Below are 16,473 nucleotides of genomic sequence, written 5' to 3' on the forward strand. Positions count from 1 at the left end.
GAGATTACGCGAGCTCTAACGCGAGAACGATTTCTTTGGAAGAAGAAAAAATGTTAATCTCTCTGCAGGGTGATTTTTTAATACAATTTTTACAACGAAAGTCACGGTTGTGATCGGTGCAAGTGCGATGTAGTTGATCTTTTAATAACACTAAACCTAACATGACCGGTCAAATTGACCTTTTCAAACTACTGCGTAACAATATCGTTAGGTACAAATGTACGAAAGGTCTGCTCGTATTCGTATTTATCAGATTGAATGGATGAAATTAATTAAATTTCCACGAGAAATCAATTTCTACTTGGCTCCTGTTTCTCACAATCATTGCGGGACATTTTTACCTTGCATACAGATCCGCAGTGCGATGATAATAATTAAGCTCCGGGGTTACGTCTCCATTATTTAATGGCACACGATTAGCAAACCTTGAACTCCATGCCGTATAAGACAGTATTTATGAAAATGATTATCGCCTCACCGGTTTGGAGGTACTCAAAATTTCATCCAGCCACAGCGACCATTTTCGGAAAATGACTGCTCTAAATGCTTATCCCGGAAGTTTAATTCTAATATAAACGTACGAGAGACATTAACACATGAATACGAAACGAAACTAATCGACGATCAGATACGAAACGAGACTAACATACGAACAGATAGCAAGCGAAGTTAGCATACAGTAAGATAGCAGATGAAACATTGTCGCTGCGCATTCAGGAATTCTGTAACGCATAATCCCACGCAAAGCTGCTTTTATTAAGGAAGTAACCCGAGATTTATCTCCGTGGCTGTACTTACGCGAGTTTGCGACGGCTTTGTGAAATTTTGAGAGACCTTTCAGGCGTGTTCTTCGACGCTGACACTTCCTGTCAGCTTGTACAGTCTCATACCTTTTTCGTGACGCGTATGCAAACTGTGTACGTGCCCGCAGAATGCTTACGCGATCTATGTCCACCGAGAAACGGTTGACGGAAGAAATTAACCCGCGCGGAGGGGTTCAATGAGTCGGCGGCGACGATAGTTTTAGAAAGCTCCATTCATGATTTCGTGCGGGGAAAGTGTTGTTTATACACGAAGAATGAGGAAGGAAGAAGAAGACACTCGCACGCAGCCTGCGTACCGCTGATTGTCCTGCGGCAATTGTTATTTTTCCAGAACCGGTAAAATCCATTTTCGCGATCCTCCACAGTTTGATAGTCGGTTTCACTCTGCTATAAGACAGACGTATTCGCTTGGCCGAAGTCCAACTTTCTATTCAATATCATTTTTCCACGCGGCGCGCGTACATCGCAATTTTTCCAGCTGTCTATCGGATCCCAGATTACGCTACGCAACGAGTACACATAATAATTGCAAACTTTCCGAGCGATTTATCAGCCGAACAATTTCGCGAACACGGTGAAACAATTTCTAACACGTGCCCGAAGATAATATTATTCCGATCGCGATCTGAGCGCAATCCGAGCGTTTCGCGGTTGAAGATCGCACACAGGACGAAGGAAAATGAATCGAGATGAAGATTAAGTAGACAACTGTTGGAAAAAGAATCGAAAAAGGTCGGTCATTAACGGCGCCCGGGAGCAGTTTCACCGATGGGCGTGCGACGATTAATCATAAATTACGAAACAGGGCTAATAACTTTAATTACGTTGCTCGTTGACACGGAGGAATTACACTTCGCTTGGCACGATGCTTGGATTCACGAGGCGCTGAAGCGGAGGAGAATCGCTGGGAACATTGCAAATATCACGAATCCGTTCAAACACGCGATTCTTTTCGAGTACTATATCTATCCAGCGAATCGCGTAGGAAATTCGCAAAACTTTATCCTGGTTACGTGTTCTGATCGGCGAGTACTGTGAGAAGATTCTTCGGAGTTTCTTCGGGCAGAGAAAGCAGAAGAATTGTACCGAGTCAATTGTGAACGATCGGGACACATTTCCCCGGAGTTTGATTAAGTAACCCGCACGTTCGCTGATTAACCGATTATCTTTATGCCCGCGATCCCCGCAGCCTTGCCTCCGCGATTACTCAATAATACCGGCGGTACGCCTTTCTCTTTATTATGAAAAATCCACGCAGAATCGACCACGGCGGAAGGTCACAGCCAGTCGACGAGCGAGCAAACGAGCGGGTACGAGCTGCAACGCGAGAAACGAGCTTACCCGCGAAGATGAATTTCAGGGAACCTCTCCGCGATCAGGATGACTCGCTCGAGTCTGCTGATTCGATCGCAGGGAATTCCCTAGAACCAGGTTTGCTAATCCTAATATTAACATGGCCGCCGTCAGCACGTCTCGCTGCTTAACTCCCTTGTTAAAATATTCTGTTGCATGCAACCACGCACCTCCTCGAAAATATCGAAACGATTTAACAGAAGAACGCCACGGGTTCACTGAATATCATGCTGCGTGCTACGACTTTAAATAACAAAGAGCGCAAAATTGATTTGAACTGAAGCAAATTTTCGTATTGTGAACGTCATAGGTAGGATCTGAATGCAAAATAAAAAATTGCAAGGAACAGGAGCCACTCGGAAATTTCCTTTCTCCTTTAACACGTTGACTGCCGTGTCACCCATATGTGGGTGACGGAATTATTTGTCCAGGTTTCAAAATGAATTTTTACGTTAATATATTAATATCCCTTTGCACTCGAAGCTATTTTAACTCCAAAACCAAACATTTCTTCCGACCTAGAATATTTTCCCTCTATATATATTTTTTTTTTTCATGTTATACATACAAAAATGGTGCAATTTACTCGTAATGCCGAAATGTTTAGTAATTTATTAAATACAAATAAATTTAATGATGCAAAAAATATTTTGAATATTGATAGAGCACCTTTTTAGTGGCGCCTTACAGTCGCCATTCGAGTGCTAAGGGATATATTAATTGTACCAAATATGATTGTGTTATATAAAATGCAAGAAAGTTGGAGGACTGCTCGATATCATTCATTTAATTTTTTTTTTTTTTCAATTTTTATTTCGTTAAATAACTTACTTTGATTTTATGGAATTTTTTAGGTTTCTAGTTTGGCAGTCAAAGTGTTAACCAGTTAACTGCGTTCGACGTGTACACACGTCAATCCAAAACTCCATTGCGGTGCGGTTGACGAATTGTTAATTTCTTATCGAATAAAAATGTAATTCTTTCTCATTTTACGCTTTACTTTTTTCGTAAAATTTATAATAGCGGCGTTTGGCCTGCGTTCGACGTGTATATTCGCCATTGCTCGATTTTAATTCCGCAGCCCGTGAAGGATTTTTGAAATTAAACTCCGCAGCTACCGGGTTAATATTTTTACTGGATCGAAAATATATAATGCATTGAAACTCTTTTAACACTTTCACTGCCAAAGTAGAAACCCCCAAAATTCGAAAATGATTAAATGCATGATATTGAGTAGTCCTCCAACTTTCCTGCATTTTACAGGTCCTTATCAAATTTGGTACAGTGAATATATTAACGTAAAAATTCATTTTAAAACTGGGACAAATAATTCCGTCACCCATACATGGGTGACATGGCAGTCAACGTGTCAATTTTGCTACTTTGCGAAATTACAATTACTCATTTTTCTGATAAAAATCGACAGCCTAGGACGCGTACCAAATATTCGCATTAAACGTATTGTGCACTAAAGGTGACCGTGCGTTTTATAAAAATTATCAGATTGAATAGATTTGAATTGTTCGCAACCATAGTCGTATACGCTTGACTGAAGAAGTTCAACGGACAGTATCCAATGGGAACAGCTTCGAAAATATTCTCGTAGCCCTCGTGCACTTCGTGGAACAATTTGATCACATAGATCTTCAACAATCTTCGATTATCTTAACACTTTCACGTCCGGTGACACCATCGTGGTGCCATTGGCAAGCCGGTCGTTATTTGCCGATGACACCAACGCGGTGCCATTTGCATCGCATTTATTATTTGCGTATCATTTAATAAAAAGCAGCTACGTTTGTTATGTTGTAATGAATTTTATATTTTATATTTGTACATTTTAATGAACAACTTTGCAAAAAGTTCCGGCGACAGAGAAGATAATTTTTGTGAACCGTGCGGACGTGAAAGTGTTAATTCACGACATTGTCGGCTTGGTCGAACAGGAGATCTAGTATTCCAAGAGCAGGTACTTAGTCTGAATGATCTCGATGATTCGGTTAGATCCACGGCCTCGGTGGCTGCGTGCAAGTCAGTCGTAGTCGGCAGTAGTCCTTGCCGGAAACAGTGCGAACACGGTCCGATGGCTCCCTGATCGGAATATTAAATCGCGGAAACAGGAGTAGGGTCGATCTAGTTCCTGCGACTGTGTGTTACACAGACAGATAGACAGAGGGAGAGAGAGAGAGAGAGAGAGAGAGAGAGAGAGAGAGAGAGAGAGCTGTGTCCTCGCTGAGAAAACGTCTCCGGGATCGCGTGACTCAGGTCTCAGATCCACCTGACGCGAGAAGCTTCCGAGAATCGATTAAAGTTCGAGGGTTTACGGTGGCTGCCGGCAACCATCTCCGTCGGAGGCTGCGGCTTCAAGGTCACCAGACCTAACCGCACCGAATCGACAATGTTAAGCTACGTCCATAATCGTTAACGCACCTCGTTGACGACGATCGTATTCACAGACGGTGACGAGCTGCGAGACCACCCATTCTTTATGTAACGATTAACCCCTTGCACGAGTCAAACTTGCGATGAGGATTCCGAAGAAAGTCCCATAAATGTTATTAGTATCAATACAGTGAATTCTCGATGTACACGGTGTATAAAAATTGTATGTCACGACCGTCATAGCGAAATTCATTTTGACCTGGAAACTTAAGGTCAACGTATCGAAAAATTTGTGTGATGAGTACTATACGATGCAATAAAAGAAAATTTGTCGACACTTTGTGACCTTGATTTCCAAGGTTAAGGTGAATTTTGCGGTGCATTTTTTTAACAGATTTCCACCGATGAGGTGTAGAATCACGCTATGGCGGTCGTGACATATAATTTTTATACACTCTGTATGTCAACGACACGGGTCTCGCCAGCGTCGTGTATCGTGTAGGAGACACTATACTTTGACCGCGCCGAACGTAGAAAAGCGATGCATGTCAAAAACGCACGGGTCTGCCAGCGACAAATGCCGTCTAGAAGATTATTCTTTGATGCGAAATCTAGAAATGCCACGAATATTTTGGTGAAAGTCCCATAAGAAAAATAATGAAATTTTGTTGTTGGATTAGTAGTGGTGTCCTGGTCTCACACCGACATACCCGACCCGTGTTTTGTTTACACTCCTCGGCGTCCGAGGCCTCTCGAGCTTCGTGACCCCTCACGGGGTTACCCCGCGGGAGTGGGGTGATAATTCTCCGCAATGTTTACCATCCAGGGCGCCATTTTGAACAACTTTTTCCAACGTGGCCGTCGCTCGGCCTCAGTTTCCCAGACGATCGCGAAAAACTTTGTTTACTTCAACTTTCGCGAAGCCATCTCTGTCTTCCGTGTTATTGAAAGAACGAGAAGTGTGGTTAGAAAAACGGGGGAAAAAATTGGCCAAGTCAAAGTCTCCGTGAGCTATGCCGGTGTCACTGGTGACCCGTCGCGGTGGGCATAAGCTCGAGGGACGATCTCATTCCGATATAAGACGACGCTTTTTATTACGAAATAAGAAAATTGGCTGTAACCTCTTTTTCCTCTTCATCCGAAATAAGAATAAAAGCATGTCCCGAGCCGACGCCTTATATCGAGAGAAAACTATCGGCGTGGGTCAGAAATGACTCCGGCATAGGGTTCAAGTAGCAAGATTTACAGCGAGTAAGGGCCCCTATTACTGTGGGGTACCAATCACTGTGCCTATGTTAATTACACTTATTTTTCAAGCATAATGTATATTAAAAAAGAGATATATAGCGTATATATCAACTGATTTTAATGAAAAAAATTTAATATCTCTTTCTTAATATTCGTTCTGCTTTCAAAATAAGTATGCTTAATATAGGCACAGTAGTTGGATCCCTTGCCCTATGACTAAATGATAATAAACAGTTTATAAAAATCGTAAGATACAGTGTCGTTGCTTCGACGTCTATTTCACGCGTGCCTGTCTTTCTTGTGCAACAGGGTTAGTTGGAAAAATGGCCAAAAATTGGCCAAGTTGCGAGAGTGTCGGGGAGAATGACGAATCGGCGGGATTTCGCGAGAGGTGGGGCCAGGTGAATTTCGTGTTCGTGCATCGGTTGTTCAACGGGCCCGACATTCCACGGCGATGAATCCGCCCGGGGCCCGTGCAACACGGTAACGCTTAGATGCAACGACGACGCACGGACGTTTATGCTTGTTGTACTCCGGACTATTAAGACGCGAATCCAGTTCCCGTGCCGAGGCAGCACGCGATCATCCGCGCTTCGTGACCCGGATTTTCAAGTCGTGAATCCTGCCGTGATGGGACGTTATCATGATACAGAGGATTACCTGCCCGGGAATCTGTCTCCCACGCGGTACACGCGCGACTGCGCCGGCGCAGCCGCTGCCGTCGGATTATGAAACGATGGTAATGCGCTCCCGATGCCTCTGTTGACAGTAATCTCGATCTCGTTACGCCGCCGCGGCTAATTAGGCTCCTTCTTTGGGATGCTCAGCGGACCGGTGCGGCTTTCGTGCACACGCAGAGGGACGGTTTTAACACTTTAACTACCGGCAATTACTCAATAATCTTTCGGAAATCGGAGATAAGCGATCGGGGGGTTGTTGAGCCGGCGTTTAATCGCTGCGGCAATTTCATTCACAAATCGGCAATTTATTGCGCCTGCGCTGTATGGTCTTGAAACTTATTTTAAGAGGTTTATTTAACGGCTTATTTGACTATTATGGGTCACGAAATTGTTCATTTGAAGTTTATTATTTTGTAAGCACTGGATTCAAGAAGGTGCCTGTCTACATAATTGTTTCATCATTGTTGAATATAGTACCGTAGAAATTGTATCAAGCTATAGCAAATACAGTTGTATATTAGCTTTATAGGAGACTAAAATGGTACTTCTTGGTACTGGTAATTGGTACTTCTAGCTGTTTGATCTGGCAGCAATAGAAGAACTGTCTAAAAAGAAGTACCGTCAAGATATGCTTTGAAAAAATTGATAAATAATTAACGGCTTATTTGACTATTCAATGGGTCACGAAATTGTTCATTTGGAATTTATTATTTTGTAAGCACTGGATTCAAGAAGGTGCCTGTCTACATAATTGTTTCATCATTGTTGAATATACTACCATAGAAATTGTATCAAGCTATAGCAAATACAGTTGTATATTAGCTTTATAGGAGACTAAAATGGTACTTCTTGGTACTGGTAATTGGTACTTCTAGCTGTTTGATCTGGCAGCAATAGAAGAACTGTCTAAAAATAAGTACCGTCAAGATACGCTTTGAAAAATTGATAAATAAATCGACAATTTATTGCGCCTGCGCTGTATGGTCTTAAAACTTATTTTAAGAAGTTTATTTAATGGCTTATTTGACTATTCAATGGGTCGCAAAATTCATTATTTTATAAGTACTGGATTTAAGAAGGTATCTGACCACATAATTGTTTCATTCATTCATTGTTGAATATACTACCATATAAATTGTATCAAACTACAGCAAATACACTTATATAGTACTTTTATAGGAGACTAAAATGGTACTTCTTGGTACTTCGAGTTATTTGATCTGGCAGCATTAGAAGAACTGTCTAAAAACAAGTACCCTTGAAAATACGCTTTAAAAAGATAGATAAATAAATCTGCAAATAATTCTCGCCCAAAAAGTTCCACTATTTTTTAATTTAACTGGTCCAAGCAATCCGTGTTCATTGGTTATAAAACATCCACCTGAGCATCGATTCAAAAAAGGTTGTGCCCCCGCACAGTTCTCGGTAATCTGTAGCTACCGAGAAGCAATTACAGAACAATAGGTGCTTCCGAAAGATTTGCAACTCAGAATCGCAAATTAACCCTGAACAGCGGACCTCAAGTTCCAAGGCACCCTGCACACGTCAGCGTTTTCAAGGGTGAACAAAGGAGTGACGCGTTACCGTTCGCAGAAGCGGTTCGCCACCCCTCTTCTCGCCTTTGTTTTTTTTTTTTTTTTTTTTTTTTTTCGTTTGTTTGGAAACGAAATCAGCCAAAGACGAGAGCAAAACGACAAGGGAACCTCGGCCGAGGGACCCCACCTCCTTTTCTGCACCGATACGCCTACCTGGCCGGAAACGAGGAACAGGTTTGCAACGAGGAGGAACCAACGTCACTCGAAATCCCACGTAAAAATGCCAACGCTGAATCTTCTTCTTGATTCGACTAAACCGAGCACACCGAACCGAAGAAACTCGATGCATCCGGAGATGTGCCTCGCAGATAACGACAGATCATAAACCACGGACGAAGCGCAGAAAACGTTTCGCGAAGCTCTGCGAAGCCTGTGATTCGCTTGTTTAAAAACCAACTCCAGACAATATTCTTATATATTATCACTGGTTCAAGGTTCTCCGACATTATCGTCGCCGAGAACAACGATGAATATGTAAATATACATTGTCGATTCATTGTTGAACGTTTACAGAACAGATTGGATGTACTGTCAATATTTCTATCGCGATCTCTTTCCAATCGAAACAAATTTTCTTTTATTTAACACTAGACCTACCGACATTTCGTGTATACCTAATCCTACGATGAGCGGTCGATTGACCGCTTAAAAAAAATATGTATCTTTTAATATGGAAAGAGATTTTAGCCAGTTGGATAGTAAACGAAATATTTTTTTCTACTTAGAAAAGTTTTATTTATGCATTTTCAGCACATTCAAGTCAATAAGTTACATGGCGATACAGTAACGTTGTAGGTTTAGTGTTAACAGATTCAATAGTTTTTAGAAATATGTGCTAGTTAGACGGTAATGGTTCTGACAATTTTCCGAGGTATGCAAAGAGTTCGTTTACCGGAACGTTGGAAAACATTTGTCTTAAGAATCAATTATCGTACTCTTTGGTTGTCCCATTAACATGCTCAGTGCCCAGACGTTTTTCGCCGACTTTTCAATCAGGCTCTTGAATGTTTTGATTACAGATTGATATATTATCTTGAACTGGTTCGTTACACCTCGTACTTTCAACCGGCAAGAAATTAACTCGCACACACTACATTTCACATCTATCTTTCTTTTGGTACTAATATCGTTATTTAGTCGTAAACATAAAATATGTTTTGAACGTACACATAAGGCGTGGAACGTGTTAACGATGATAAAATTACGTGTGGACAAGCTTTCTTTCGAAACCAAACGTATTGTCGATAATATTGAACGTTCGAAGAAAATGCAGTTCGTCAATATACATTGACAAAATGTATTGATCGTCTGAAGGTCCCTTACGAGAATGTTGAGAACCTTGAAATATTGACAATATATATTGATCGCACGAACGCCGAATACGTAACAAGCATGTCGGATGCAGGCATTTTTGTGCATGCGTAAGACAAGCGTGTTCAATATTGAAAGACAATAAAACATGCCGCATTTAAGGACAACTTTTAAGGCATCATTTAAGAACAATCGTTCTCTTGCAGCCTCAAACGCGACGCTCGTCCGCGAAGGGTCAAAGTAATTTACTAAATGAAATTAAAATTCGACTTGTGAGGGACACGACCTTCGCAGCGTTAAATAGCTATATCAAGTACTCGCTTCTCTAACAATCTACCGTCTCTATCATTCGTTCCCTGTACGATTCACTCAATCTCCTCGCACTCCCGACTCAATATCTCCCAGAAATCCTGTTCCTGCGAAGGATGAAACAAAGTACCGACCGCCAAAGGAGAAATTACGATAGCGATAACAGGTGTCGTGCTACAAGAGTCCCTCATCCTCCAGGTACACGAATCCTCAACACTCTTATCTCAGGTCCTTACAGCTATACTCGATCCAACGAGTTAGGGTTGCACCGGCGCCCGTCCTTTGCTAACTATCCGAAAAATGAAACTTCAACAACACGTTTCCTGCCGACGATTATTTCATAATTGGAAGTCCGTGTACGAAGAGTTTTCAACGCACTACCACAGTCACGCATATGTGACGTCCACGAACTCTTAGTTAACGTGAAGCTAATCAAATTAATGTTGCGCTTGCGGTAAACCTAATTCAGCACTAAACCTACCGCCGGTCAAAATGACCGTTCCATATTTTTCATTTTACAACTACTGAAATTGTAAATATTCTTTCGTGGGAAAGGATTAAATAAATATATTTTGAAGAGCACGTATTATATTACGAACCGCAGAAGATCCATATAAATTCAATCTCGTCATTTTTATAAGACGACATGTATTAGTTAGTTTTAAGGCTCGGTAGATTTGGTGTTAACCCGTTAGCGCCCATTGTACTCGCTTGAGTACAGGATAACAAGATTATATTTGTTTGCTTATAGCGGCATCTAAGATTGACTAGATGTTTTGTCCATCGTTTGCAAGTACTCACTAAACATGTAGAAAGCTGTATTACTAATGGTTATCTCTTTTTTACCGACCATGAATGAGATATTCGCACATATTTTGATTCTGCTGAAAATTTCATCGATATTGGTTAATTCGTTTACGAGTTATATTAAAAGTGCGATTTTAAGTCGAAAATCGTGAAAAATGGCAATTTTCCCACTTTTAAGCGTTTATAACTCGTAAACGAATTAACCCATATCGATGAAATTTTCAGCATGGATATAATTTATTCGAGCGAATCCAACACATTCTTTAAATTTTCAATACAGGGTCAGATAAGAAAGCTGAAAAACCCAACTTTTACTATTTCTTTTGCGATTCCTCTAATTCAAATTTTTTTCAAAAATTGTTTACACCTCGTCCAATAACCTAATCCTTCTAACTTCTCAATAACATTCAAGTGATTTGATCCAATTTTAAAAAAGTTATGTTGTTTCAAATAGAGTGGACTCAGTTTTGCTCCGTACTGTATATACAGGGTCATCCGTTTTTAAACGGCCAAACGTCAACCAGCTATAGAGGACCCCAAATGGAACAACTATGCAACACTTTTTTTGATTCGGTCTTGATTTTTAGATAATTGCAAAAACCCGTCATTTTTTGGGTTCACTTAAGATTAAATATATTAGGACTGCAATTATGTATCTTGATGATTTTTCCTTTGTTTCGTTTAAAATAAATAGGGGCATCTTTTTTATTAACTCAACTTTTTTATATGACCTTTGGATCTTTGTTTTTTTGACATGGGGCACGCCGTGGAGACTGAATGAAATAACTTCGAATCAAAAAAAGTGTTAGGGGTGAAAGTTGTTCCATTTGGTGTCCTCTATAGCTGGTTGACGTTTGGCCGTTTAAAAACGGATGACCCTATATACATATCGCTTCCTATTATTTTTTTTTCTATTACTGTCATATATGTATATACTTCTAATAAATATCTAAGCACAGTTACGTGCGTTTTATTCATTTTATGAAAAAAACAAATTCTTCGGCGTTAATGGGTTAATGTCAAGTGGCTACTTGGTGCAGCACGCGTTTACCTGTACTGGCTGGTATACGTCGCGTTCTCCACCCTTCCTGGCGATCATCATTCTCTCGGTAGGCATCGAATTGCGTTTTGCCGGCGCGATTCCCGTCGAAGGAGGAACGCGTGGTGCGTCGCACAGTGGGCAATTTGGACAAAATCGGATTCAAAATCGAGGAACTTTCGATAGGAATAAGGTAGAGCGATGAAATTTTTTTTTAAATGAAAGCTGAATCTTTGTAAAATATGGGAAAAATAGAGAGATTATTACCATCCAATCGTTTCAACGAAAAAGTGACTTCATTAGTTTTTGTCAGAAAAATCTATTTTTTGCAAAATCCTGAGGTCGTAGACAAATTTTGAGACCAGATTTGAAATCAGCGTGAAAAAATCTATGGGAAATGATGTATAGCATGTTAAAAAAAAATTCTCTCCGCGCGTGGTATTGGAAAAACTAAAATTTTCTTGAATTTGTGCGCGTTTAACGAATTTTCTCGAGGTTAGAAAACGTTCGTACCACAATCTCTCTATTTTTCCCATATTCCACAAAGTTGCAGCTTTCATTTAAAAAAGATTTCATCGCTCCACCTCATTCCTATCGAAAGTTCCTTGATTTTGAATCCGACTTTTGTCCAAATTGCCCACTGTGCGTCGGTCCGGTTCGGAAGGGAGGAAAAAAGCTGCGGGGTAAAACCCGCGGGGCCTCGCGTCCGAATAATAAAACGAAGAAAAAGATCGTCGCTCTCGGCCGTGGCCGAGCCGCGTGCAGGCTCTCGTGAACGCTCGCTCGCTCGCTCGCTCGCTGCTGCTGCTGCTGCTGCTGCTGCTGCTCGCTGGCTCGTCACCCTGGGTGGGAGATACGAAGGTATAAAACCGATCTGGCCGTGTGCTGGCAGCCAGTCCAAAGGCCAGATGTGTCGGCGGCTCTAGTCGCACGCGTGCGAGAGAGACGATCCAGACACACGTAAACGGCAGGGGCACGCATCGTGCGTGGCTACGCAACGCGGTACGCAACCCGTCCACACCGAGCAGGAACGCGCGCCAAACGTTGAACGGCAAACGCTTCGTACGGTTTCGCAGAGCGATCGCCTGGCGAGTCCGTGAGTTCGTGCCACGAGTCAAACGCGAGGGATTAATTGAGCCCAGATCGAAGACAATATCCTCGCGGATAGGTGGCACGAAGCTGAGATTCGAGGTGATCGAGTGGGGTTTCTTGTGGAATACGTGCGGCTGGCTCCGGACCATCAGCCCAAAGGGGGAGTGGTGGTTCGCGAGAAGGATTCTTCGATCAGTGACCTAAAGGAAACCTAGTAGGACCTTCCCCCCGGGTCCCACGGAGTGCATCGATCATTGTCTTTTGCGCGATACCAGCCTGGAACATGTCGGGAATCCGGATCAACGTGGAAGAGGCCTCCAACGATGGCCAGGAGGATTTCGTTCGAGACGTAAGTTCCCTTGAATCTTTCTGTGTCTGTCTCTCTGCGCCCGAGTAGATACAGGCCGTCGGTGGTTGCCTCGCGTAACTCCGCGCATCTTTCTCTGTCCGTGGCTCGCTTTCTATTCGTCGTTCCTTCCGCCATCGGGAGAAGCCGGCGCGGACAGATCGAACCGTGATTACAAAACGCCTGCCGATGGACTTTCACGATCCTCTTTCGATCCCTTTGCCGAGGCTCGCGCAAAAAGTCGACGAGTCTATCCGGGATACGCATCGATCGGCTCGATCGAAGGGAACAAACGGAACGCACGCAGTACCATAAAAGTTTCTCTTTCTCTCTCTCTCTCGTGTAAGCTTAAGTGGCGGCCGGCTAATTCGACTCCCGTTACGTAAAATCTACATAAATTTTGAGAAAGTCCACGGCTAAATTTCGCGGTTATCTAACAGGAACTGTAAGCCTTTCCTGGACCCTGTCGATCATGATTACATGGTTCGCGCGAGGTTTGTTTCGGCGATCCGAGTTGAGGAAACGCGGTTCAACGATCCGCGGGATAGGGACTCGCTCGATTATCGAGCTCTGCTCTGGTAACAGACGGCGAGTGCTGTTAGGTTCACGGGCAACCTGCGCGCCGGACACCGTAACACCGTTCACCGAGAATACTTAATAAACCTGACACCCGTCCACGGTTTATGTAATGCAAAAACGAGCCGACGCGGCAACCTGTTCGCGAACGAAGGACAACATTGTTCGCGCAGGATTCTGCGAGTTATTGGGCCGCCGGGATCCTCGCGATCGAGATCGCTCCGGGCAACGCGCGGATCGAGGAGGCGCGATCCAGCTAAAACGTTTGCTAAACTCTTGTAAGTGTTAGCGAGGCTGGTTCGTCTAATTTCAACTCTACGAGATACGTCTCATCAAGAAGTGCTTGGGCTCTGTTAACACGCCATTTAGATTATCTCCTAATTTTTGAAAGTGTCTGATTAAGGCCTAGAACTCACTGACAGTAAGCTAATAGTTTCGCTTAGGATTATTACTTGGAATATGATTTTCTGGTACAGCATAATTATTGAAGATCTAGAAGTATTCAGCACTAAACAAGGTTTCGATGAAGAAGTTCATTGAAAAATTTCTCAAGGCAACATTTCTCCAAAAAGTGAAACAAGAAATCGGGCACGAGTCGTTTCGACCCACCCGGTGGTTCCAACATTCGGATGATAATCAGACTGCGAATTTTATTCGGTTTATGGCAAAATCGGACAGAAGAAACCACAAAATAGTAAGATATTTAGACAGTTCGAAAGCACCGTTTTATTAAAGTTCCTAAAAGAGGGAATCAATTTATATTTAAAACCTGCTCGACACAATCGAGGCAGTCTAACGACAATATACCGTTGTTCGGTGGCGGTGTACGAATAATTAAATCGGAGGCCGGTCTCTATCATTTAAACGATTTATTAGTTTCGACACTGTCGCAAAGACTGACAATTTCCCACAAAAAAGGAACAACTTCCTAAGATTCTTCCGAGCCAGCACAAAAGATCTGGAGTTAGATCGATCGGTCATATCCTGCGATATTCCAACAGATCCTTCCGACAGCAGGACAAGCCATGCAACAACCCAATGTACCATTAAACGAGCGCATAGACAACATTTCAATTGAACCAACAGCGACACGGAATGGGGGCAATAAAACGGCCGGTTTCCAGCTGGCCGGGTACTAATTGAAGCTAAACGCACCTGACTTTGGCACGATAGAGAACGTCATCGAGGACTATGTTCTGAATACCGGTTGTTATCCTGCAGCGAGAGAGGTTCTCCGGTCAACGGCTGTTACGTTGGAGGAAAAGTACTCGAGACGAGTGGGCGTCGCGCAATAAAACTAGATTGCGCGTCTCCCGATTTCCATGGTTCCGTGGTAGCCGCCAGGTAGAAACCCTCGAGTCACCGGCCACCTGTAGGCCGTTTCTCACATTCCCGTTTCATAATTCCTCCTATCGTTTACGACCTTAGCCGAGCCCGCGTAGGAGAGGCGACCGCGGTTGATCATTTTTAAAACGGTCCCGCTAGCTCGGGCCGGCTCCGGGCCCGAGAAATTTACGACCGGGAACGGGCCCCGAGCGAAAACGATCACTCTATAATATTTCGAGTCGCGGCTCGGAACACAAGCAGCACTCTGATCGGCACTCCAGATTTATGAAACGCGCACGGAGCGCCGGACATCTTCGAAAAGATATCCTCGCGGCCAGGAACGCGATGATTATGCTCTTTGAAACCCCTTGACGCGTTCACGATTGAACGTTCGATAAGATCGAAGCGATCTATTTAACCGTTTGCGGGCCAGAAGTTTTTATATTGCTGTTTTTAATGGATCGAGTGTACCACATTTTATCTATGAATCGAGAGTTAATATCGAACAGTTAAAAGTACCGTTAATAAAAATACCGATTTTATCAAAAATATAATTTAATCTAAGGATCCAATATGCCTTTTGAAAAAGTGTTGAGTCGATGTTCTCGGATTTTGTAAAGAAATTTGTAATCGCAATATTGGATTCCTGTGTCCGGACAAAGTATGGATTAAGCATCAATAATATCTTCGCCAAGTATGTATCAATTTCGAGTCATTAGATTCTATTACTCGAGATGACTCGTTCGTTCGCGAATGAAGTGACTGTTGAAGCAGCTGTTGAAACTTTTGTTGGGACGTCGTTAGCTAATAATGATCGATCGTTGAACGACTATTTAATAATAGTAAGCAGAATGTTAAGTTTCTTTTTTTGGGTACGCTGAAAGAAGCGAGTTAGTATCGCTCGCATAATATCAATTTCCCTTCGATTTCATTATTTGGCGGACCGTGGAAAGTGTTCGGACCAAGGACGCTAACGCAATTTGACTTTCTAACTCCTCGAACGGCTCGACGATTCTTTCTTCTAATTACGGAGGATGTCTACTATACATTCGTCACGGAAATTATTCGATTGAGGCTTCATTCTTCTCGGAAATAGTTGTGCAGAAGATTCTTCCAAACTCTAACCTTTTTTCGTTTCATATTTTCAGTGTTTAATTCGTGATTTCGCATTTTAGACAGAAATTGCAAGAGTTGTAGAGAAATTGAATTTTCACCTGAGAAATGTAAAACGTTCTCACGATAATTGCGGATCTTATGCATCCAGGGCAAACGTGAGTAGATGAAATGGACAAAGACAGAAGAATTTAAGAATACTGTGTTGGATTAGTCTCGAATTATTAAAATGACTCAACGAGGAAGCACAGTTTACATAACATCTATTTCTCACAGTCGGTTTAGCAAACTTTCTATTTTGCATAAAGGTCCACAATCAAATAATAGCGCCGCCTGTTAAATACCACACGGAAAACGTTCAATCTTCCAGAATCTCGTCGGAAATATTTTCTGTAAAACTGTACCCCACTACTGTCTTCAAAATTTCAGTATACTTCGGAGCATGCTGTACCCGAAGAATTTTAGCGAGAGG

General features: G+C 42.4%; 2 protein-coding genes across 2 annotated transcripts in view; one reads left to right on the forward strand and one right to left on the reverse strand.

Annotated features, from left to right (window-relative positions):
- Positions 1 to 16,473, reverse strand: part of Nudc (nuclear distribution C, dynein complex regulator) — a 177,034-nt gene that overhangs the window by 129,071 nt on the left and 31,490 nt on the right. The window lies entirely within an intron of this gene.
- LOC143365728 (uncharacterized) overlaps positions 12,362 to 16,473 on the forward strand; it is a 33,583-nt gene continuing 29,471 nt past the window's right edge. The window contains exons 1-2 of the mRNA XM_076806165.1: positions 12,362 to 12,644; positions 12,717 to 12,989. Coding sequence (XP_076662280.1) covers positions 12,924 to 12,989 — 66 coding nt within the window. The 5' untranslated portion in view covers positions 12,362 to 12,644; positions 12,717 to 12,923. The remainder of the gene's footprint in view (positions 12,645 to 12,716; positions 12,990 to 16,473) is intronic.

Source organism: Halictus rubicundus, chromosome 2 (assembly GCF_050948215.1).
Source record: "Halictus rubicundus isolate RS-2024b chromosome 2, iyHalRubi1_principal, whole genome shotgun sequence".
Classification (NCBI taxonomy): Eukaryota; Metazoa; Arthropoda; class Insecta; order Hymenoptera; family Halictidae; genus Halictus; species Halictus rubicundus.